We start from the raw sequence: 26,200 nt of genomic DNA, 5'->3' as shown, positions 1-26,200 counted from the left end.
CCATTGTATCAATGAGCACAAATTAATTTGTCAAATCTCCTATTGATGAAACGTTGGTTGTTTCTAATTTTTTGCTACTACAAAATGTTGCGAAAGTGAACATTCTTTTATGATATAATATTTCCTTAAATACATACAAACCTAGAAGTAGAACTGCAGACCCATATATACACGTTCTGTCTTAGCAGATCTTGCCAAAATGCTTTCCGAAATGCTTGTGTCTAGTTATACTTCCCCATAGTGGTTTATGAGATTTTTGTTGTTGCTTTGTATTATGTTTACACTTGGTCTTGTCAGACTTGTGATGGGCATGAAATGGTATCTTGTTTTAATTTTAATTTTCCTAATTTCTGGTGAAGTTGAGCACATTTCATATGATTGTTGGCCATTTGGGTTTCCTCTCTGGCAATAGTGATTTTATATTCTGTGTTAATTTTTCTGTTGGAGATTTATCTTTTTTAAAATTTGTATTGTAGAATCCATTGTAGATATTAACCATTTGCTTATATTTATAAGTTTCTTCTTCCTGTCTGTGTGTTGTCTCTTAATTTTGTTTGTATTTTCTTATACTGAAGTTTTAAAAGATATCAGTATTTAAAATTTTTCAGTATTTTGCTGTGTTTTGAAACAGTTTTATGACTCAACATGTAGTCATAACCTTGGTCTTTCTGAGGTTTGCAGCTGTCTTCCTTACTTTCATAAATTCCTTCTAGATAGAGTATAAATAAATAAATGAAGAAATAAACATGGCACACATTTTATCACTGGAATATACGTAAAATTATTAATCCTTAACAGTTTGTGTAAAAAAGTTTCCCAGTTCAAAAACAGCATCTAAATAGCAGCTTCCAATGTAGCTTTCTCTCATTTTTCTTAAAGCTCCTATGAAAATGTAGAATAAAATGGAAACTCACCGCAAAACCAAAAAGCAAAAAACTCCTAAAACACTGAAGCTGGGGGGAAGTAACCTTAAGAAGCAGATTGTCCTCGTCTGAAGGGAATTTCTCTACGTCAGCACCTGCAAATCCCTATCCCACCCTCACCTCTTGATACAGACTGCCTGATAAATTCAGGCAGTTCACTTTCTGGGTTCCCAGCAAATTCCAAGAAGCCACTAGGCAGAATGTCAGGCCTTTGTGGTGGGTGCTGCAGAGCATCTGGAGACCTGAGACACACAGAACCCTGGTGATAATACATAGCAGCATCATGGGTCACGCCAGTTCCGCTCCTGGAGAAACAGGCAATAAAAGATAGTGCAAGATGCCCCTTGTGAAGAACAGAGTAGAGAACAGAGGACCAGGTGGTGAAAGCCTGTTAGGGAAACTGGACTGAGTGCTTTGTGTATCAACAAGCTCTGCCACCGTAGATCTGAGCAGGTGGGCAGAAAAGTGACCATGGGTAATTTCCTCACCTTGTCTGTTTAACACTAAGTCTCGGTAGATCCCCCCCATGATTGAAATGTATAGAAAGAAAAAGAAATAAAACAATCTAAGATGAAACCTCTGAAATACTGTGGGACAAAAGATTTATTATTGAAAGGAATTGGAATGTAACATAAATTTCAGACTTGATATATATTAGTCACATGAATATGGTATTTTATATCTCTAGTGCTCAATTTGTGTTCAGGGGTTCTGCAAGCAGTGAAATATTTAACCCCCTCATTGTTTTTATCACGTTGATATTTTGAGGTTCCTTATAAGATTTTGTATGAAGGGTAAAGTGCAATGGCTACTTTCTTAAATAATGTTATTCTCAAAAAATTGAACTTTAAAGAAAGAAATTTCACTAATTAAATCAATTTTGTTAGGGGATCTTACTAATCACCATTAAAAGTTTTGTAGTGAAACTGTGGATATTGGATTTACTGAGAGTCAGAATAGCTGTTCAGAATGTAGGATACGTAAGTGCCTTAGATGTCTAGAAACATTTAAAGAAGGCAGGCTAAACCCTGCCTATTTCAGGAGCCTCTAAGGACCTCACTGAATGGGAAGACAGAAGAAACAACTGGTGCAGCATGGCTGTTTCAGGATTATAAACCAAATCTTCATCTTAGCACACCATCTAGGTATCACTGAATTCCATGGAGATCCATGCTGGAGGACTATTTAGAATAGCTGTCTTCAGAAACATTTGCTGCCAGACAGTGGTAAACTCATAAGAACAGGAGAATAAATGATAGCAAATTGGATATATCATGATGTAGATTCTGTAATTACAAAAAAGTGGGGAGTAAGCAAAGGCAAAGCAAATGTTAAAAGTAAAATGCACTAAAATTCATATGGTTAGATAGGAGTGTGTGCAGTTTTTGTAGACTCTTGTTAACTTATTGAGTCCTGGTTTATTTTTAGAATGGCTAAAGAAGTGTATTTCTCATGTCACCCAAAAGCTGATCACGACAATATAGATCTTGAAGCTTAGAGCTAGTTACTGCTTCCATGCCTTACCTTCTGCTTTTCTTACTGTAGTCACCTAAGATGCCAGCAGATAGAGGAGGGCAGCCAATGATGTTTGTTGCCTTCTCTGTTCCAGTAAATGACTTAATATTGAGAGCACTTTCCCCCTTCCCAACTTTGAACTCTCTGTAAGGACTTCAGTCGACCTCACTTCTCTTGTCCTTAGAAATCTCAAGATTCTAGAAATAGGAACTTCCTCCTCATAAAATGATGGAGATAGTTTGGGAAGTTACTTTACTTCTCTAGGCCTCAGTTTCCTCATTTATAAAACGGAGTTAACAATCCCTACTTCACAGGAATGTCCTGATGATTAAAGGAGCTAATGCCATTTAGTAATCACTGTCTTCAAAAATAGTCGTAGTATTTAAAATAATTCCAACCCCTTGAATTCATGCTTTATATGTAGAGATTTTAGTTTAAAAAATATGGAGAGTATATTACTTTCTGTCCCATTGCTAATTAAAAAGAGAAAAGTATTATTTTCTGATGGATAGCTTCATAAAGAGGATTATAAATAATTTGAACACATCCAGTGATATAGTGTCATCAAACCACATAAGATGTCATGAAGCTCAGATCATATTCTAAAATGGAGCGTCTAAAATTGTCTCTATAACAGCATTTAAAGGCTGAGACCAGGGCTTCCCTGGTGGTGCAGTGGTTGAGAGTCCGCCTGCCGATGCAGGGGACACGGGTTCCTGCCCCGGTCCGGGAAGATCCCACATGCCACGGAGCGGCTGGGCCCGTGGGCCATGGCCGCTGAGCCTGTGCGTCTGGAGCCTATGCTCCACAGCAGGAGAGGCCACAACAGTGAGGGGCCCGCGTACCGCAAAAAAAAAAAAAAAAAAAAAAAAAGGCTGAGACCAGCTTCCTTTGGTGGTGTTTGCTAAATTTACCCTGGTGATGTCAGTAAGTTGTATCCTGACTTTAAGCAGAGTAAGGAAAGAATGCCTTTTTTTGAATGCATAAGAATGTCTTGCTTATGCTTGCTTACTTATTCACTCATTCATTCAACTGTGCTAGTACTGTTATAAACTGTTAAGGAGTTTGCAACTCAGCAAGGAAGACAGACATGGAACAAGTAATTAAAAGCATGATGAATGTTCTGAAGGGGAATTGGAAAGGTCATTGGGGGAAAAAAATAGGTCAAGGAAGACCCACTCCCCTTTCTTCTCCAGGGAGAGGCATTTAAGCTGAGACTTGAAGGATATGGCTCTATTCCCTGGAGGCCAGAGGCAAGCTTTCCAGGGATCCAGGGGTAGGAGCAGGGGCAGTGAGCCAGTGGAGTGGAGGAGTGGAAAGAAGTCTGGACTGCGGGCCTGTAGAGCAGACTGGGGCTGAGGACAGACAGCAGCCTGGTCAGCAGAGCACTGGGAAGCCCCTGAAGGGTGCAGGAAAGTAATGGTTTGTTATGTGTTTTCAACAAGGGCTCTGCCTTCAGTGTGGAGGATAAAATGCTTCAGATTTTCAAAAAGTAAAGCCTTGGTGATTAGAACCATAATTTTTGGTCTAGATTTTTTTTTTTTTTTTTTTTTTTTGCGGTACGCGGGCCTCTCACTGTTGTGGCCTCTCCCGTTGCAGAGCACAGGCTCCGGACGTGCAGGCTCAGCGGCCATGGCTCACGGGCCCAGCCGCTCCGCGGCATGTGGGATCTTCCCGGACCGGGGCAGGAACCCGTGTCCCCTGCATCGGCAGGCGGACTCTCAACCACTGCACCACCAGGGAAGTCCTTGGCCTAGAATTTTTGAGGTCACACATTTGCTTATTGTTTATAGAGCATATGGGATGAAATATCTTCCTTTTAGCATATTTATTCCTTGACCTGTTAGAGAGATTCTGTCCCATTCTACCTTTTTGAAAAAGCTGGCAAGGTATCTTTTGTCCTCAGTCCACTTTAATCCTCCTCTCTCCCTTTGCCCCTTCCCTTCAGAATTCTGATGTTTGCAGAACAAATCCTAAGGAACATGACCATAACTCTGAGTGACATTGCCAAATAACTGGAATTAGAAGTTTTTCTTGCAGTGGTTAACAGAGGGGAGGCTTCTGGTTATGATAACCTGAAAACCTATGCTACAAATACTAGAACTTCACTAGAAATATTTGATTATATACTACATAAATGCATAGATAAACTTGTAACAAAGTAAAAGAAAGCCCAGGAGCTAAAAAGAAGAAGAAAGGTGGAGAGAGCTTGGCAACAGACATATGACATAAAAGCTACCCTTAGTATTAGAGTGAGGTTGCTAGTCTCACTAATATACTCATACAGGAGGCCAAGGCCTTGGGTACACATGAGGCAGGCAGTTGGGAACTGAGACCCCTGAGTAAAGCCAGGGCTTGGGAAGGGTAACATTTTCAGTAAAATAGTAGGTTAAAAAAAAAACAGCATCCACAGACACAGAGATTATGAGGAAGTCTATATTGGCTTAGTCTCTGAGCAGATGGTAGAGAAAAGTCGCATCTGAAAATTCTGTTTGTTCATTTTTTTTAAAAGAAACTTTTTATGAGAAATTTCAAACATACACAAAAATAGAGGAATGGCATAATGAATCATCATGTCTCCATCAACCAGCTTTAATAGTTATTATTATTCTTCCATTCTTGTTCCTTTTTTCTGCATTATATGTAATTTGTTTCTACATTATACAATTTTGCCTATAAATACTCAAAATTAGAATATTTATCTCTAGCCTAAGGACCTTTAAAAAACATAGCAACAGTTTTATCTATTGTGTCCAACAAAATTAACAGTTCTTTAATATCATCTAATACCTAGTTCATGTATAATTTTCTCTGGTTGTCTCAAAAATATTTTTTTAGAGTTGATTTGTTTGAATCAAGATTCAAACAAGGTCTACACTTTGCATTTGTTAGGCATCTTAAATCTCTTAAGTTTCTCCTCCCTCTTTTAAAATTAATTTATTTGTTGAGAAAACCAAGTTGTAGAATTAACTACCTTCTGTATTTGGCTAGTTGTGGCCTCATGGTGTCATTTCAACATTCCTCTATTCATGTTGTAAATAAAGTGGTTCTTAGATTTAGAGGTTTGATTCAGTTCAGGTTATTATTATTATTTTAAGAATACTTTAGAGGTGGTGCTCAGTATTTTCAGCTGCATTACATCAGGAGGCACAAGATGTTTGGTTGTTGTTATAACGTGAATTGTATCCCCCCAAATTCAAATACTGAAGAGCTAATTCCCAGTAGGTACCTCAGGCTGTGACTGTATTTGGAGATAAGGCCTTTAAAGGGTGATTATGTTGGAATGAGGCTGTTTGGGTGGACTCAATCCAATCTGACTGGTGTCTTTATAAGTAGGGGAAATTTGGACTTGCAAAGAGACACCAGGGTATGTGCCTACAGAAGAAAGATCATGTGAGGACACATGAGAAGGCAGCCATCTAACATCCAAGGAGAGAGGCTCAGAAGAAACCAACCCTGATGGCCCCTTGATCTTAGACTTCTAGTCTCCAGGCTGTGGAAAAAAAAAAAAGTCTGTTGTTAAAGCCATCCAGTTGGTTGTATTTTGTTATGGTAACCCTAGCAAACCAGTACAGTTGTCCTGTTTTCGAGTGATGTTAAGATTGATCTTTGAGTTCAGGTGGTAACAGCCTTACACATACATTATAAAATGCTCCGTCATCCTTTTTTCCAAATGTTTTTAGTATCCATTGATTTCTTTCCCTTAAATCCATCATTTCATTAGGGGTTGTAAATGGTGATTATATTAATCATTCTACATTTATTAGCATGATACCTTTGAACTGGAGAATTTTTCCTCACCAACTATTTGTTCACCCAGAAATAGTCTGTAGATTCTTTTCCTATATTTATTCATTTTCAATTCTGACATCCTCCAAATCACCTGAGAATCCTTAACTTCAGGTTTTAGTACTTGGATTTATATTGAATACTAACAGGGTGAGCCAAGGAGCCCCAAACTGAGAAACTTACCTAAAATCTATTCCTGTGCTGGTGATGTTCCTCAAGCACCTGGCAGATACAGTGTGAAACTGTTCTTCCTGGAGGGGCAGATCCTCAAACAAGGTCCCACAGTTGTCTCATGGTAAAGATGAATTCATATTCCAAAATTAGAAAACTCAGGGGGAAATGAGTGAAAGTTAATAGACATAACTGAGAGGAAGTTTAGATCCCCAGAAAATCTATGTGAGCTCGGGGCTCAGGATTTTGTTATCTTCTCTATCCATACTTACAACCTTATAGATCTCATCCATTTTCATGGCTTTAGAGAACCTGTCCACATTTAAAGCTCCTGCTCAGACATTCTTCAGAACTCCAGATTCTTAAATCCAGCTTACACTTAACAGTTCTTTGTGAAAGTTGAATAGACATCTCAAACTTAATACATCCAAAACTGAACTCCTGATCTGCCCTTTCTGTTCCACCTGCATCTGTCCCCATATCAATCGATGGCAGTTCCATCCTTACAGTTGCTCATGCAAAAAGATTTGGAGCCATCCTTGATTCCTCTTTCTCTTAGACCCCATATTCAGTCTGTCTGGAAATCCTGTTTGTTCTACCTTCAGTGTATATCCAGAATTTGACCGTTATTTACCACTACCACTGCTGTCACACCAATCTGAGCCTTATCTTTTGGCTGGATTACTGTAGCAACATTTTTCCATTATAATGGAGTTCATCTAGTAGGAGAGTTAAATTGATAGTTTCATAACCACATTTCTGCTTTATACTCAGAGAATCTTATTTAAAACTAAATCTAGTAAGCCATTTAAAAAGTGCTACTTTAAACTACTATACATAAAATAGATAAACACCAAGGTCCTACTGTATCCCACAGGGAACTGTATTCACTATCCTGTAATAAACCATAATGGAAATGAAAAAAATACCAGAAACTAAGTGGCTTAAAAAAAAGTGCTCCTTTATCCAATTTTTCTTTTCTATCCTTAAGTAATTATGAGTAAGTAAGAGTTTAGTAGTGCAGGGGCAGAATCTTTTGGAAGCACCTTGTATATTAGGACAAGCTATTGATTCATCTAGAATCATATGAAAATGTTAATTATATTTTAGTCTCTAAATTGGACTTTTTCCCCATGTAATGCAGTATAATGAAATTAGTCATAGAATTGGCTCATAGGTGAATTTATGTGAAATGAAGAATGTGGTTTATATGTGATCTGTTAGAATTTCCTTTCAGTGCCCAGAGTGAGAAAATTAGTTGCCTCTAATTCATGTCAACAACATATATAGGCATGTAAAAAGCATCATGTGGTATTATAAAGGACTATGAAGATTTGAGATACTGCTTATGCCCTTTCTTTGGGTACTTACAACTTAGAGGAAGAAACAAATGTACACATTAGTATAATACCTGGTGGTGTAGTGACGTGAGTATTAGACAGAGGCTTAGGTAACAGGTGAACTACTCAAAGATAAAGGCTGTTCAGGAAAGAGAAGCAAACAATGAAAGTGCCAAGAGCTTTAAACCCTTTTGTGGGGAAGATGATGGGATAAATAGGTAAAATAAACAAGCCCAAGTTTCTTAGCTTCCAGGTCAGTGCTTTATCTGCTAGGAGATACCTACTACTTTTTTGTCTCCATTATCTGGCAATCTTTTGCAGTAACCTAGTATAGCTGCCTCTGTATCCAGCAAAAAGCATCTCTGTGTAACTACACCTTTGCCCAGAAGAAAAAAGGGTTTTGAAGCCAGTGTGCTTATTTTTGTTACCAATTTTTCATTTGAATCCTTTTTTGATTATTGATACTTGACCCATCAAAAAGAATATAGCCATCCAATAAAAGCATGGTGAGTTCCACAACTTACTTATTATCAGCTTTCAGTTAAGACCATACTTCATATCATATTAATATATTTTACGTAAAGTAAATATGTTTTAGCTCTTATTTTCCATTCTAAGAAATCAGCCTGAGAAGCACCTGGGGAAACAAGGCTGCATTTGACCTCAGCATCAATTCTTTAATTAGATACTTTCCTCTGAGAACCCTGACAATTTTGCCTACTCTCTCTCTCTCTCCCAACTGGCTTAGAACCCCTCTTACCCTCTCATATGCGTTCACAGTACATGTTTTATTTTTATTTTTTTTGTGTGTGTGTGTGTGTTCCCTGACAAAACAGTAGGTTCTCAGCAAATATTCACTGAATGAGTGAATATCTGTAGCCTTAAAACACAACTTAAAATTAATTTTAAAAAATCACCTGGTTTTATTTTCTTCTTGCTACTGCCTCTTCTTGGTCAATCAGAAATATTTTTGGCAGTTTAAAAAAATATGTTCAGATGTATCCTAGTCTGCTCTAAAATCTCCAAATATGAGTATACCTATTGCTCGGAACAAAACTTTGTAGACTCATCATATGGTGATTTCTAAGATTTACATATGAGAACAAATAGACACACACCATTTTGAAAGTATATTATAGCTTTCCTCATAACTCTATTAATTCTGTATGTAATTTCTACCTTTTCGTATATTTTCTTCCTAAGGAAGTAGCATGTGAGAAATAAGTGAATATTTGGGTGCTACATACTACTACTTTCATCTATTTTTAGAATGGATTCCTTCTTTTACCAGAGTGGTAGCAGTTTGAGCAAAATTAATCAAAATACAGAATTTACAAAGTATCTACATTTATTCAATGATATTTTTACAATTCTTAAAGGTGTCACTTGGATTCAAAGACTGCAGTGAGCATTCAAGACTGAGTGTCTGAGGTATGTTTGTGAGAAAGAAGAGGGGAAAGGAGAAATTTAAAAGAATAAAGAGGTGGTATTCAACTTCAAGTGTAGTGTGTAGTTTAAGAAGCTATGTGAGAGTGTAAATGAACTTGGTAGCTACTACAGCATCAAATTTATATTACCTTTTCTCCTTAAGGTGGAATATGCATTGTATTATGCCTAAGAGTTCAGCAAGCCCAGGGGAGGTAGAAGGGAAGAAAAGGGAGTGTGGGTAGAGGTGACCAGATGGTGATAAGGTAGTTTGAACTACTGAATAATTCTTTGTCAACAAAAGTTGGGTGCTTTCCAAGAAAAATGTCTCTCGATGTGAACACTAAAGTGTAAGCAGAACCATTTAAACAGTTAAAGTTGTTGAAGTTGACTTTATCATGTTCAACCCTGAAGTATGTAAACCAACAGTTATTGAAGAAAATTGAGGCGTCTCTCTGTAATTTGTGATTTAGACAGTTGTAGAGTTAATAAATTGGAGGCTTCAATTACCATTTTAGTCACTGAAGCTACCAAGTCTAGAATTATAGAATTAACAGTTTAGAAATCACCTGATCCAGTCTCCTATTTGTACCTGTAAAGTATCTGATACCCTTGACAAAGATTGAAAGCTAATGTAAGAGGGATCCTGAATTACAAGCCAGCTTTCACTAAATAATACATGTTCTAAAAATATCTATTGAACCATGTAAGGCATATAAATTCCACAGGACTTGAGTTATATCTGTAAAACCCTGTTTTAATTTCTGCCTAATGTAAGATTAGTTTTCGGGTCCTGATGTGTTCTTAAACAGTTTACAAACAAGTGTATTGACTGCTGCTTTGAAAACTCAGTTATTTATATTTTTGCAATTTTTCACAGACCATTGATTGCAGTGTTATTAATGCTTCTTTTCTGTATCTGCTTGGAGTTGAGCACATTTTATTCCAGTTCTTCTGTGTTCACAACACACATCAAGAAGATTCAACATAAGCAAGGGGAGCTGACATGGTATCAATTTTACAAAATAACCAATATCTGTGCAGCTTATTCCCAACAGAGTTATTACACATGATGTTCTGTTTATGTGAACAATCATTGGCTTCAAAGCCCACTTCTGGAAAACATTTGTGGATGACTTCTGAGGTTACTGTGTCCTACATAACAATGAGATTTCTTTTACACTGAGAACATTTCTTTATATTACAAAAGAAATACTGCTTCTTATTTCATGGAGACATAATCTACCAAGCACTTCCAGTTTACAACCTTTAGGTGACAAATTGTGCCTCAGTCTCATGGTTACAAATGCAACATGGTGCTTTTAAGCAAAGAAAAGTATATACACATCTTTAATATAAGGCCCCAGGGGGTATGGGCAGGATTTCTGAATCAGTAATAGAATATTCCTTTTCTGCAAGTAATTTTCTCTCTGATTTTTGTAGTCATTCTCTCCAAAATCCTGCCAGACATCAGTGTATTTTTGTTAACGTTATATATACAGGAAAGGTGTGTATATAAAGAAAATACTCAAATGTCCTCAAATAGTTCTGACTTTTTACTATTATCATCATTGCAACAGACTAAGACTGACAGTCTGTATTTTTCTCCATGGCATCATTCCTTTGTAAGAGCTCACGTCTAGTTTGTTTGCACATTAAAGAGGAGTCTCATCTAATCAGCATTAAATGTGCTCCCACTGACATATGTATCCATAGACCTCCTACTTTCAAACCAATCTTCAGCAGACATAAGAGATATAGATGCTTCATTATTTAGGTGTAGTAACATGGTATTGAGAGTCAAAGTTGACAGCAGACTTTATCTGTAGTGCATTTTCATTGGCTTTTCCTTAAAAACAAACAAACCTAAAATTTAGAGATATTATTTGCCTTGAAATGGTCTGAATTGGCTAATTCAGTTTAGTGTTTTATTTTCTAATTTGGTATGCATTGCTCCTTCCACACTTTTATCAGTTTTACCTCTGTTGGCTTTTTGTTTATACCTTGTTCCAGTTTTTAAGAAATATATAGATAATTGTTAAGGGAGCTCCAGATTCTTTGGCCATTTCACCTTTGATTTTTCTTTCTTGTTCACTAGCATGATTTTTACCTTTTGAGAAATTTTGAACTCAATATTTTTCACAGGATTTTATTCTATGAATTCTGTAAAAGGAAAGACATACAATAAAACATGGGCTTTCAAATAATGTCAAGATTGAGAAGACTGGCTTGGGTTTTATAGGTACTGTTCTAGACTGAATTGGCTGCAGATATGTTTTATCCTTCAAGAAAGGGGAAAAATGATCCTGAAGATAATTCAGAGATCAGCAGGACTGCCACTGCCTGCATAGGCCCAGGGCACTCAGGTCCAGAGGGTAAAGTTGTCTCCTCCTGAGTTTCAAAGTGGAGTCACCCTCTCAGTTTCAGCAGACCATGTCCCTGTACATGGCCTCAAGGGCAAAGCTGCCTCCCATGGCCAAGGGCTTGAGGCCACCCATTCCAGTGGGCAGAAGACAAAGCCACCATCATAGTGGGCCCCAGCAGGCAAAGCATTGAACCAAAGAGAATTATTGTTGAGCCTTAAGTCTAATGTAGTTTGCCTGGCTAGGTTTTGGACTTGCTTAGGACCTGTCACCCCTTCCTTTATTTTTTCTGATTTCTCCCTTTTAGAATGGGAATGTCTATCCCATGCCTGTCCGACCATTTTAGTTTGGAAGTACATAATTCTTCTGTTTTCTCAGGTTCACAGGTTAGAGGAATTTTGCCTCAGGATGAATCATACCTCAAATCTCAGCCACACTTGATTTAGATGATACTTTGGACTTGGAGTAGATTCTGGAATGGGTTAAGACTTTTGAGACTGTTAGGATAGGGTGAATATATTTTGCATGTGAGAAGGACATGAATTTTGGGGACAAGAGGGAGGAATGTTATAGACTGAATTGTCTCCCTCCCAAATCCATATATTGAAGTCCTTACCCCCAATATGATGGTATTTGGAGATAGGACCTTTAAGGTTAAATGAGCTCATAAAGGTGGGGCCCTAATCTAGTAGGACTGTTGTCCTTATAAGAAGAGGAAGAGACACCAGAAGTGCACATACACAGAGGAAAGGCCATGTGAGGACATGGCAAGAAGGTGGCTGTCTGCAAGCTAGAAAGAAAGCCCTTACTAGAACCCAAAATTTCTGTCACCCTGATCTCAGATTTCCAACCTTCAGAACTGATAAATTCCTATTGTTTAAGCTACCCTGTCTGTGGTATTGTGTTATGGCAGCCCAAGTAAACTAATACAGGTATCATACTGACAAGGTAGAAGTTTTTCTTACATTTGGAAAACCAATGTTAATGTCAGATTTCAAAGGAAAAACTATTTTCAATCATTTAAATAAACAAGGCAAAAGTATACTTTCCCATTTGTTAATGAATATTAATAACTTTGAGTAGATAATGCTATTATATGTCAAAATAATTATATTTTTTAACTAAGACACTTTTAGAGTAGTTTTATCTTTACAAAAATATTGCACAGGAAGTATAGAAAGCTCTCATATACTCCCTCTCCCCTGTACAGTTTTTCCTATTATTAACCTCTTACGTTAGTGTGATACACTTTTTACAATTGATGATTGAATGTTGATGTATTATTTTTAACTAAAGTCCATAGTTTACATTAGGGTTCACTCTATGTATAGTTCTATAGGTTTTAACAAATGTGTAATGTCATGTACCCACCACTGTATTATAGTTCCACTGCCCTAAAATTCTCCTATGTTTTACCTATTCATTCTTCCCTCTCTCTGCCCAAATAATTAGATAGTGACATGTAAAGATGATAAAACTGCTGGAAAACACTAGCTTAAAATTTTCTTCCTTTACTGTTACGGTAGAAAAGTGGGAATACTTCACATTCAAATTCTTTGCATGAAATACAAACATACAAAAGTGTTGTCCCTATGTGAGAGATCTTTAAATTGGATTTTTGTATCTTGACCCATTTCCAATTGTGTAGGATTTGGATTCCAAACTCTTCTTTAGCATTTAACCAATTCTTTGGTCATTCTGTGGACCGTTTATCCACATATAACCTGATCTTTCACATATGTCACTTTTATAATGAGAGAGCAGCAGGGACACATTCCTACATCTTCCCCATTCTCCATTTTTTCCTTGGTGGTGGATAAGTAATCCCCCTATAAGCAGAGGTAGGAAAATACATCTCTGATTCCTTCTGTCGATGGAATTCCTCAACTTCCATGTATCATAAACACTGACAGTGTAACCAGGACCAGATGATGAAAATTGTTACTGTAGACATTGCTCCATATTGAGAATTCTTTACGCACTCTTCTCAAACAGAGGCAAGCATGGGGTTATGTTGATGAAATAAGATACATGTAGAAAAATAAACATATCACAAGCATATAGCTTGATGAATTTTCACAAAGTGAGCACACCTATATAATAAGTGCCCAGACTGAGAAACTAATAGTACGTTAGAAATGAGTAATGTAGTTCTAAGAAGGTGGAAACATCTGCAGCCCAAAAAAGAAAAACGGTGTCACAGGCACTTAATTTCTTTTTCACTTACTAAATCTTCCCAATCCTTATACCTCTTATTTACTTTTCTTCTGTTGTGTTCTAAAACTGAATAATATGAAAAATAGCATCATTGTCTCTGTTTTCTTCCTAATTTTCATGGAATGCTTTTAAAGTTTTACCATCAGGTATTATAATTGCTAAGGTTTTCAGTAAGCCCTTTCTTTATCAGGTTAATGAAATTTCCTTCTGTTTCTAGGATGCTAAGTATTGCTGTCTTTTTATCATGACCAAATGTTGAACTTTACCAAAAGTTTTATTTTGCATATTTTGAGGTGGTCCTGTGTTTTTTTTCTTTTAACCTTACAGTTTGTAAAATATATTGAATAGGCCTTTTTTATTTCATTTTGAATCATCCTTGAATTCCTGAAAATAATCTTGTTTGGCTAAAATGTATTATTCTTTTACATCACTGATGGATTCCATGACTAATATTTTATTTAGGATTTTATCATCTGTGTTCATAAATAGATTGGTATGTAATTTTCTTGTACTCTCTTTGTGTAGTTTTAGATCTCCTTGTCTAGTTAGTGTGTCAAGGTTATGTTTTATTTGCAGAGCTCATCTTCCTTTTATATTTTCTGGCCACCACAATTATATAAGTTACAAAGATTATCCATTTCTTAAAGAATTGGTAAAATTTGCCAGTTAGATCATTTTTGCCTGGACCGCCCCCCCATTTTTTATGAGTTTTAGAGAAGATATTTAAGGTCTATTTCAATTTTTAAAGTTTTTTTTGGTTTATTCTTATTTTCTAATTTTAGATAAATTTTAGTAATTTATATTTTGTCCACTTCATCTCAAGTTTAAATCCATGAATAAAAAGAAGGTGAGCAAACCTTGGAGACCCAGGAGTGTAGAATTTGACCTGTGCCAAATGCTGATTTTTACCATTACAAAGTTGTAAGTAGCAAAAGGCAGATGAAGGAATGAAATTTCTTTGTATAGATTATAATTCCAGTAGTTGACTTTATAGAAAATTTCATAAATTGTTACAAATTTTGTTATAAATCTATTTCTCCATGGGGACCCACCTATCCTTCTTAGATATTTTAAAGGATATTGGTGGAAAATAAGATTTTCATAGGCAACATTTTTGGGACAGCTGTTTTGCTGAACTGAAGTAGCAGTTCTCAAAATGTGGCCCACACCCCCTGGTGGACCACAGAGAATCAGGTCAAACTGTTCTTGGTAATACTAAGATGTTATTTGCCTTTTCTACTCTGTTAACATTTTCATTAATCATGGAAAAGCAATAGAGAGTAAAGCTTCTGGTCCTTTAGCAGAATCAAGGCAGTGGTGACAAACAGTATTAGTAGCTATTTTATTCTTCACTGCCATACACATGCAGTTAAAAAAAAAACAAACCTGGGCTTCCCTGGTGACACAGTGGTTAAGAATCCGCCTGCCAATGCAGGGGCCACGGGTTTGACCCCTGGTCCGGGAAGATCCCATATGCCACAGAGCAGCTAGGCCCATGTGCCACAACTACTGAGCCTGTGCTCTAGAGCCCGCAAGCCTAGAGCCTGTGCTCCACAACAAGAGAAGCCACTGCAATGAGAAGCCCGCACGCCACAACCAAGGGTAGCCCTCGCCGCAACTAGAGAAAGCCAGCACACAGCAACGAAGACCCAATGCAGCCAAAAATAAATAAACATAAATTTTATTAAATCTTTACTCTTCAATACATATTTTTAATATTCCATGTGAAAAAAAGTGGGAAGAATGCATAAAGCACTTCTGTAGTACACTGAATGCTGATGGTGGGTAGTCTTGAAGAAAAGCCCTTGTTCAGTTGTTTTAGTTGAGAGCTGAACTATCCGCCTTTCCACAGCACACCATTTTTACTTGAATGACAAACTATGGTTATTCAGACATGGATATTTGGTGGTATTTGTTGCAAGTGATAAAATTTGAATTTTAAACAAAAATTAGCACTTTGAAAAACTTGTATCCACTACTATGAGCTTAACTACTGCCCAATAATTAAAGAAGTTTTGGCTGAGGTTGGTGGTAATGTTAACAAATGTGATTTTTTGGATATTTTGTAATGAAATAGGTCAGTATTTGAGAATCGTGCGTAACTCAGCCAAACGTTACTTTACATATGCCAGCTGTGTTAAGGAAATACTGGAAAGTGACAGGAATATCAGGATAAGTAGTGAACTATGGCAAGAGGAAATCTATGAGCAGGCAATATGGAGAAAATCAAGCAGATATTAGCAGCTAGCTTGGTCCGAGAGACCAAGCTTTGGCAGGAGCCAAGAAAGTTACCATAACAAAGACTGTGACATAGGTGGGAAGAACTGGGGCCCAAGGGAGCACCCCATTTTAGAAAAACACATGTATCTGATCTGATGAGAACTGGAGTGAGAGATGAGGCACAGGATTTGGAAGAAAAGCGGAAAACTACCTGAATTTCTTAGACCTTATCAGTCTGTAAGTTGCACCACAGTCATATGAACAGTAATACCAGAATTTTATAGTTTGTTATTTGCATTTGTTGGCTCAGAACCCAGCACTCTCTGCAGAGTCCTTCCAGGTATTCCTGAGCATTGTGAGACATTCATATGTGTTCAGCAGTAAGTTCATTTTCATGTTGTTTTACTGTTTCCCAAGGTCACTCCTCTGTTTGCTTTGATAGTTCTCTAGTTGCTGCCCCCAGGTCCTCAGAGTGTTAAAGCCATTTGGTGTATCTGCTCAAAATTGTTTAGACCCCAACAAAAAACAGGATTTTCAGTTGTTTACTTATACAGCTTCTTCTTTTCTAGAACCCATACTAGTGTCTAGGGAGCTGGAGTTAAGGATGGATTTGAGTTAGCGTCTGACAACCAGGCTGTATTCAAATCAATTCAAAGACTACCATTTTGTTAATAGGTTCATTTACCATGTTTGACGTCTTCTTTTAGCATAAATTCTCTGAAAGAAGCCACCTCAGATGTCCTATAAATATGTCACTGTAGTGTAGTCTCCAGTTCTTTCAAGTTCAGATATGTATAAACACAGCTTTGTTTCTTCCCTTGGGCTCCTCACATCCCTTGCTAACGGACTTCTATTTGCTTTGCCCCACTGGTTAGGCAGGCATACTTAATAATTGGTATGGGAAAAAGAATTTTTGTAAGTTGAGCTGCCAGATCTCATTGATTTGATTTCAGCAAACACTTGTTAACTGTCATTTTGGTGCCAGGTACAATATTTGATTTTAAAAATGCAGGTTTAAATAGAACATGGTGCTTTTTAGGACCTCACCATTAAATTAGTAGGACACATACACACATATAAGTGTAATACAACTTGACTAGTGCTACTGTAGAGGTACATGCAAAGTTCCATGGGAACACAGAAGAGGGAGGAAGTGTAGTTTTCTGGGGAGCATCTGTAAAAGAAAATTTTGAGCTCAGCCTTAAAGGATGAAAAATATTTCTTAAATAAGTCAAAGGAAAAGGAAGTGATATTACAGGAAGAGAGAACGGCAAATTTGAAAGTGGGAAAGCAGAAAAAGGTATTTTTAGGGAAATGCACAAAGATCTGCATAGTATTGGTATAGAGTGTTCATGGAGGGGACACTAAGACTTGAGAGCTAGTTAGGTGTTGGATTTTAAAAGTGTAAAGGGCCTTTTTGTTTTTTAAAGAGGAAAGACTAAATGATCTTTTTATTCTCTTTATAGAAGACATTGCAAAGTGGTTATAGAAGAGGCAATCAAAACGTATGCAGCTAAAAATATAGTGAAAAAATATGGAGGATTATACAAGTATGTCAGGACAGTTAATTGGTAAAAAATATTATGACTTCTTAAAATTTTGAGTTTTTAATGTATGCAGTAAAAGTTTTTTTTTAACTTTTTACTTTGAAATAGTTGTAGATTCAACTGTGAATTGTGAATTACAGATTCATGGAGCAATCCTTCAAACAATCTACTTTATTCAGATTTCACCAGTTACATGTACTCATGTGTGTGTGTATTTAGTTATATGCGATTTTATCACATGTGTAGATTCATGTGAGCAACACCACAATCAGATACAGAACAGTTCCATCGCAAGAATCCCTTGTGCTACCTAAAGGACCTTTTTTGACATCTTAAGAAGCTTAGACTGTATGGTTTCTTTTTTTTCTTTTTTTCTTTTTTTTTGCGGTTCGCGGGCCTCTCACTACTGTGGCCTCTCCCGTTGCGGCACAGGCTCCGGATGCGCAGTCTCAGTGGCCATGGCTCACGGGCCCAGCTGCTCCGCAGCATGTGGGATCCTCCCGGACCAGGGCACGAACCCGCGTCCCCTGCATCGGCAGGTGGACTCTCAACCACTGCGCCACCAGGGAAGCCCAGACTGTATGTTTTCTTAATTGAAGTATAGTTGATTTACAATGTTATATTAGTTTCAGGTGTACAACATAGTGATTCAGTATTTTTACAGATTATACTTTATTTAAAGTTATTACAAAATAATGGCCATATTTCCCTGTGCTGTACAACATATCCTTGTTGCTTATCTATTTTATACATAGTGGTTCATAGCTCTTAATCCCATACCCCTATCTTGCCCCTCTCCTTTTCTCTCTCCACACTGGTAGCCACTAGTTTCTTCTCTATACCGGTGAGTCTGTTTCTATTTTGTTATATACATTTATCTGTTTTAATTTTTAGATTCCGCATATAAGTGGTAGCATATTTGTCTTTCTCTGTCTGACCTATTCCACTAAGCTTAATACTCTCCAGGTCTATCCATGTTGCTGCAAATGGAGCTTAGCTTGTATTCTGTCCCTCAGAGTGTGATCTTCAGATCACCTGTTACAGAATCACCTAGTTGCTTGTTAAATATGCAGAATCCCACCCTAGGAACATTGAATTAGAATTCCTGGGACTGCGGTCCTGTGACATACGTTTAAATAAACTTCCCATGTGCTTCTTATACCATACCTATGAGGACATGAGTGTGAGCTGACCTCTGAATGGTGAGAAGAGAGCCAACCATGCAAAGACCTGGGGCGAGGAGGTCTAGACAGGTGCTGTCCAGTAGGAGTATAATACAAGCCAGATATGTAATTTAAAAATTTACAGTAGCCACATTCAAAAAGTAAAAAAATGTGAAATTAATTTTTACAATTATATTTTATTTAACTCAGTATATTAAAAATTTGATTTCAACATGAAATAAATATGAAAACTATTAAGATATTTAACATTCTTTTTTCTACACAGTATTCAAAATTCAGTGTATATTTTACCCTTACTGTGCATCTCAATTCAGATTAGCCACATTTCGAGCGCTTAATAACACATCTAACAAGTGGCTACCGTACAGGGTAGACAGAGCGAACAGCCACTACAAAGGCCCTAAAGGAGATTCATGTAGAGATAGCATTTGACATTCGGAATTTGAAAATACTGGTCTTAGAGCTTTGGAATAAGATCAGACTAGATGTATAGATTTAAAAATCATTGCCATAAAAGAGTTGTCACACAGAGTATAATTCTCAGTGATTCTCAGAGAAAACTTATTAGAATCACCAATAGGGCTTTTTCTAACTAAATGCTTGCACTCCAAGAGGGCGTGGAACAACCCTGAGGGGAGGGGAGAAGTGGGGAGGTGTGTATGGATCTCAGGGAAGGGGAGAACATAGGCGGATATGGAATTTTTCCTTTGTTGATTCCGATGTTATCCCTCCCTGCAATCTCCATTCCTGGTTGAGAACCATTGGTGTTTAAAAGGGAGATGAGGATAGAAGATGTTAGGAAGACTACTGAGAGATGAAAGGAGTGCTCATGAAGCTAAGGAGGGGAGCATCAACAATGATGAAAGCAGGGGGAGGTCAGGACACTTGCAAATTAAGATATTATTGATGATCATTGAGGACAAAGCTTAAGTAGAGTGGCAACTGGGCTAAGGATGGGTTCTGAAGATGTCAGTGGAGACTGAACTGCTGCCTAGCACCTGAAGGTCAGGCAGAGCTAGATAGGGCATGCTGTGCCCTTCCAGGCAGAATTCTTCAAATCCTTCCTTTAAATTTGGTTAAAGTCCATCTATGTTCCCTCTCTTGTTCCTTCAGCTGTTACATCTTAGTTAATTGTTTGTGTATTAACACAGCCTGTCCTCACCCTGACCACACTATAGAATCACCTGGGGAACTTTTTAATAAAAAGTACCCATTCCTAACTCCCTCCCCATTTCAGAATAAGTCAGAATTTCTAAGAGTGGGGCCTGGCCTAGGCATCACTATTTTGTAAAGCTTCTCAAGTTATTCTAATGAGCTAGGGTAGAAAACCATGGATCTATAGCATAGTGAGGTCTGTGACAAAATAAGTTTTACTCATCTTTGCGCCCCCAGAGTTTGACTCATTGTGGGACATATGGTTAGCTCTCAGTAAATGTTTGTTGAATAAATGAAATATTAAAGATGTAACAAATGAGGAAATGTGGCCAGGGAGCTAGGCAGGCCATTGTGGACAGCTTAATAAATTAACATTTTTTTTCTTTATAATGAGTAGTTACCAGGCAGGTTGTTAAATACACTGCACCTATTTTGGAATCCTTATTAGTATGAAACTGTTTTCCCATATTTGTCTGAATCACAATACTGACATAAAATCTCAAGTATAAAAATAGACTAAAAAATTGGTAGGGTTATTATCTAAGTCTTTGCACATAGCACAAGATGTAGTATAGTTAACTGGTCCGCTGAATACAGTATACAAGAGAAATTAATGCATTTAGGATATAGGATTTTCCCCATTAATTTGAAGTAATTTTTTTTTATTGGAGTACAGTTGCTTTACAATGTTGTGTTATTTTCTACTGTACAGCAAAGCGAGTCAGCTATACATATAATATATCTCCTCTTTTTTGGATTTCCTTCCCATTTAGGTCATCACAGAGCATTGAGTAGAGTTCCCTGTGCTATACAGTAGGTTCTCATTAGTTATCTATTTTATACATACTATCAATAGTGTATATATGTCAATCCCCATCTCCCAATTCATCCCACCCCCTTTTACCCCTTGGTGTCCATACATTTGTTCTCTACGTCTGTGTCTGTATTTCTGCTTTGCACATAAGATCATCTATACCATTTTTTTAGATTCCACATATATGCATTAGTAAATGATATTTGTTTTTCTTTCTGACTTACTTCACTCTGTATGACAGTCTCTAGGTCCATCCACGTCTCCACAAATGACCAGATTTCGTTTCTTTTAATGGCTGAGTAATATTCCATTGTGCATCTTCCTTATCCATTCCTCTGTTGATGGACATTTAGGTTGCTTCCATGTCCTGCCTATTGTGAATAGTACTGCAATGAACATTGGGGTGCATATGTCTTTTTGAATTATGGTCTTCTCTGGGTATATGACCAGTAGGAGGATTGCTGGGTCATATGGTAGTTCTATTTTTAGTTTCTTAAGGAACTTCCATACTGTTCTCCATAGTGGTTGTATCAATTTACATTCCCACCAGCAGTACAAGAGGGTTCCCTTTTCTCCAGAATGATGGCCATTCTGACCCGTGTGAAGTAATTACTTCTAATTGTCACAGAATTAACTACAACTCAGTAAATCCTGTTATATTTAAAATTTAATGCTGTGGCTATTCAAAATATCCTATTTGTAAGAATATTTATAGTTCTTTGTTATGAGTTTTAAAGTTACTGGAGTAACTTATTTAACTGTCCTTACCTTTTACCACTTTTAGTGAGAACAGATAGAAAGAAATAGACAAAATGTTCTGCAAAAATAAAAGAAGCTGGTAGTCACTAATATAATGCATCATTATCAGAATTAATCCTGGATATAGTTTATAGAGCACCCCTAGCCTAAGACTAGTAGGAACCTCAATAAATGATAATTCTCTTCTTTCTGGTCCTCATGTAGCTAATGCTGTTCAAAAGGTTTAGAAAATCAAGTTTAACCTGACACAGTTTAACATTCTAAAAATGCATTAATTTTCCCACAGATGAAGAGAAGTAAAGAATTGATAACTAAAAATCGCAATCAAGAAGAAATAAGTATTCTTCGTTGTTGGAAATGTAGAAAATGCATAGCAGGTTCTGGTTGTTTGATGGAATGTCTTGAGAATCAAGTGACTAAGGTGAGTATTGCTAACTGTATAATCGTCAGATAATTTCCTAGTATAGGAATGCTGGGGGCACACCTACACATGCACACATATCCCTCCACACCTGACTTAGCTTTTACCTTGTTTTACCTGATCCACTGAAAACATTTCAAAGTGGTATTTGAAAGGCATCCCACCTTCCACAGTTACAATTAAGTTTACCTCTAGCTGCTGACATTAACATGACCTTAAAGTTTTAAGTGCAGGATCACAAACATAGGTTGAAGATAATAATCCATGTTTATTTTATCCCCACCATGAGTGAACCTTAGTCATCACCACACAATTAAATTCAAGATCATATTAAAAAATAGAAAACCTATTTTTATATGTATATAAAAACATATATTATACATATATATATAAACATATATACATACATGTTATATATATAGTATTCAGTATGGGCCTAAAAGAGAAAGTTCATGTATAATTTAAAAGTCAATAGAAAAACCTGAATAATATTTAAAAGCATTTAATTGGTTGTCCTGGTAAAAGTAAATGTTTTTTTAAAAAAAGATAAAATCCCTAAACTTCTCTAAGAGCAGTATGCAAGAGGCAGTATCAAAGAGGTCCAAACTAGATAGTAATCCATGCACTTTACAAGGAATTCTCAATTCAGCAGAGAGAGTGGATGTAATTGTTTTCATCCCCTTCTTTGAGAGACTGTTTTGTTTAAGTTTTTCCTCAGCCACATTTGATCATGATTATTTCCTATGCACTCTAACAGATTAGCCAGCTTGAACTGATAATAGTGGAAGACTTTGACTGCATACTTACTACATGTCAGATACTTTTGTTTTAAACATTTTTTAAAAACAAAAAACATTTTAATTGGAGGAAAAAATCTTTTCATGCTGAGTGTTTTATTGGGTGTAATTTATAGAGTAAAAAAAAAAGTATACAGCTTGATAAATTTTTTTCAGCCCAGCCCTGCTACGAATCAGATCAAGACATACAATATTTTCATCACCCCAGAAAGTTGTTTTGCCCTTTTCCAGGCAATACGCCCCTCTCACAAGACAACCAGTATATTGATGTCTATCACCATAGACTAGTTTTGCCTGTTCCTGACCTTCATGCTAATGGAATCATATAGCAAATACTCTTTTGCACCTGACTTATTTTCCTCAGCATAATGTTTTAAAGGCTCATTTATGTTTTGTGTTATGTAGTTTGCTTCCTCTTTCCTGAGTAGTATGCCATTTATGAATATACCAAAATTTATCAACTTTTTCTGCTGATGGACATTTGAATTTCTAGTTTTGGGTTATGAATAAAACGGCTATCAGTATTCTTCTTTTTTTTTTTTTTTAAGATGTTGGGGGTAGGAGTTTTTATTAATTAATTTATTTATTTTTGCTGTGTTGGGTCTTCGTTTCTGTGCTAGGGCTTTCTGTAGTTGTGGCAAGTGGGGGCCAGCCTTCATCGCGGTGAGCGGGCCTCTCACTATCGCAGTCTCTTGTTGCGGAGCACAGGCTCCAGACGCGCAGGCTCAGTAGTTGTGGCTCACGGGCCTAGTTGCTCCACAGCATGTGGGATCCTCCCAGACCAGGACTCGAACCCGTGTTCCCTGCATTAGCAGGCAGATTCTCAACGACTGCACCAGCAGGGAAGCCCGCTATCGGTATTCTTGTAAAAGACTTTATGTGTTTGTGTTTTGTTATTTCTTTTTGATATATACATAGGAATGAATTTGGGGGGGTCAGAGAGTAGGTGTATTTTAAGTTTTTTAGAAGCTGCTAGTAGTTTTCCAAAGTGAATGTTCACTTCCAACAGCAGTGATGAGAATTCCAGTTGCTCTACACCTTTTGTCTACAGGTGGTATTTTCAGACTTTGTAACTTTAGACATTCTGGTAGATGTATAGTGGTATATCATTATAGTTTTAATTTGCTTTTTCCTAGTGATAATGATGTCCAGTACCTTTTTTTTATGCTTATTAGGTAGGCATTCTTTTGAATGTTTTATATTATTCATTCCTTATAGTATAAGGATAGAAGGATAGATTATCTTGAAGGAGATAATCTATCATCTCAATTTTATAGATAAGAGAACTGAGGTACAGAAGATTAAATAAATTGCCTCAGATTACACTTTTACCAGCAGTGCAGTTACAGTTGAACCTGACAGTGAGGGTCCTGAGCTTGTGCACCTCACCCCACACTCTCTTTACTGCCTTTGCTCCTCCATCAGGGTATTATGCAATGTCACACCTTCTCAATAAGCAAGAGAAGTTCAAACACTGCTCTAGGATGTAATGGGATAGGTTGTAGAAGAGAGTGGTACAAGATTGAAAAAACATTCTGGTCCTCTAGGAGCTTTAAACTGTAGTTGAAAATAGGCCAAGCAGTGTAGCCTGATTTGATAAGTACTGTAACAGAGGAATGTAAGCAAATGTTGCCTGGGCTAGTCACAGAGGCTTCCCAAAGGAGATTGTGAAGTCTGTATGTATTTTTTTTTTTTTTTACAGATTTTTAAGTATAATTTGTAAACCATAAAATTTATGTATTGTAAGAATACAATTCAATGATAACAGTTTTAGAATCTTTCTCTTACCTCAGAAAGTTTTCTTAGGCCCATTTGCCCTGTTTCCAAGCCCAGCCTTGGGCAACCACTGATTTGCTTTCTGTCACTATAGTTTTATATATAAAATAAAATGTTTATATATATACATAATAAAATACATATATATATATAATTATTGAAACTAAGTTATAAAATAAAAATATATTTATTAAAAATAGGTATAAAATACATATTTACATAAATATATTATTTAAATATTTTTATATTTATATAAAATAATGTATATAAAGGTATATATATTTTATGCATATAAAATAAAACATACATATATAAAACCTGTTAAAAACCTGCCTGAGGAATAATTCAATATCATTGTTAAGTCTAGGGGGAAGGAGGAGTATACAATTAGAGAGGGATCCTGAGGGGACTTCTAAAGTAGTGGTAATGTTGTACTTACCTGGGTGGTGGGTGTATTGGTATTTGCTTCTCTTTAAGTATTTCTTTGAACTATACAAACATATTTTACATTTATAAATATATGCATTTGATATAAAAAAGATGAACTTAGAAGCATCTGTTTTAATTAAAGGAAACAATAAAGTAAAATATTGGAATCTAAAAGTAATCTATCAGATGCTATGCTGAAAGAATGCTAAATTTATCACCTATCAAATCATCTTAATTTATTACCTATTTAACAATATAATTTAAAATGTATCTGTGTATAAAATAAGTGTTTTTCTTGTTTCTGGAAGTGTTTTGTTTGTCTACTTTCTGTAAATGAAATCACAACATAGGTGGGTATTCTTCTGGGAATTGCTGCTTTTACTTAATATCAGCATGTAGTGTAGCTCCAGTTTTTCACTTTTGTGTAGTATTCCAGTGTATTAATATATCACAATTTATAATTCACTCTACCATTGAGTTAAATCTAGTTGTTTTGCTCTTACAAGCCATGCTACTTGTCCATATCTTGACAAACATAGGCAGGAGTATATTACTGGAAATGGAGTTGTATGTTGCAGGATATGTGATTCTTCACCTTTACTGGGCAATACTAAGTTGTTTTCAAATGACAGTCCCATGAGCAGCAGTTAAACATTGCTGTGATTCCACATCTTTGCCAACATTTAACATCTTTTCATTGTTTAAGGCTGTTTGTGTTTTCTGTGAAATGTCTTTTTTTCCTTGCCTGTTTTTCTATTATGTAGCTTTGATTTTTGGAAGCTCTTTATGTACTCTGAATACTAATTATTTGTTGGTTATTGTATTGCACATATCTTTTGCCAGTTTATATAACTTGTATTTCACTCTTTGTGGTATCTTTTGATGAACAGAATTTGTAAAATAATATAGATAAATTTATTAATCATCTCCTTTATGTTCTGTACTTTTTGTTTAAGAAATTCTTCAGTACCCTGAGGAGAAGATTTTTTCCTTTCCTTCTACTGAATACCAAAGTGGAGATAGGCAGCTTTCCTTCTTTGTCCTTCTGAGCAACAGGTTTATTTCTCATTCACCCTTATACTGATAACCCAGCTTTGTGTAGGAGTTCCCTCTTACAGTCTCCCGACCCTGAGCAAACCCTGGACTTTGTCTCCTGTCTTCCTCACACCATGAAGGTATGAAATGGCCCTCAGAAGAACATAAAGGATCAGGAAACTGAGGAAATAGCATCCACAGCTGTTGGCTCCAGAACCACACTTGTTTAGCCCTGACCAATGCCAGGAAATGGAAGTGTCACACGCTGCCTCTTAGTCCCCACAGAACTAGGAACTGGACATTGGAATCACTAACTTTTG

General features: G+C 36.6%; 1 protein-coding gene across 2 annotated transcripts in view; it reads left to right on the top strand.

Annotated features, from left to right (window-relative positions):
* The window catches only part of RNF180 (ring finger protein 180), a 273,564-nt gene that overhangs the window by 7,471 nt on the left and 239,893 nt on the right, over positions 1 to 26,200 (top strand). For both annotated transcript variants that reach the window (XM_082624143.1, XM_082624142.1), the window contains exon 2: positions 21,709 to 21,843. In XM_082624143.1, coding sequence (XP_082480269.1) covers positions 21,709 to 21,843 — 135 coding nt within the window. The remainder of the gene's footprint in view (positions 1 to 21,708; positions 21,844 to 26,200) is intronic.

The sequence above is a fragment of the Mesoplodon mirus genome (genome assembly GCF_964341445.2).
Source record: "Mesoplodon mirus genome assembly, chromosome: 5".
NCBI classification, from domain to species: Eukaryota; Metazoa; Chordata; class Mammalia; order Artiodactyla; family Ziphiidae; genus Mesoplodon; species Mesoplodon mirus.
Note: the sequence above shows the minus strand (reverse complement) of the source record. Positions and strands in the feature narration are given on the sequence as shown.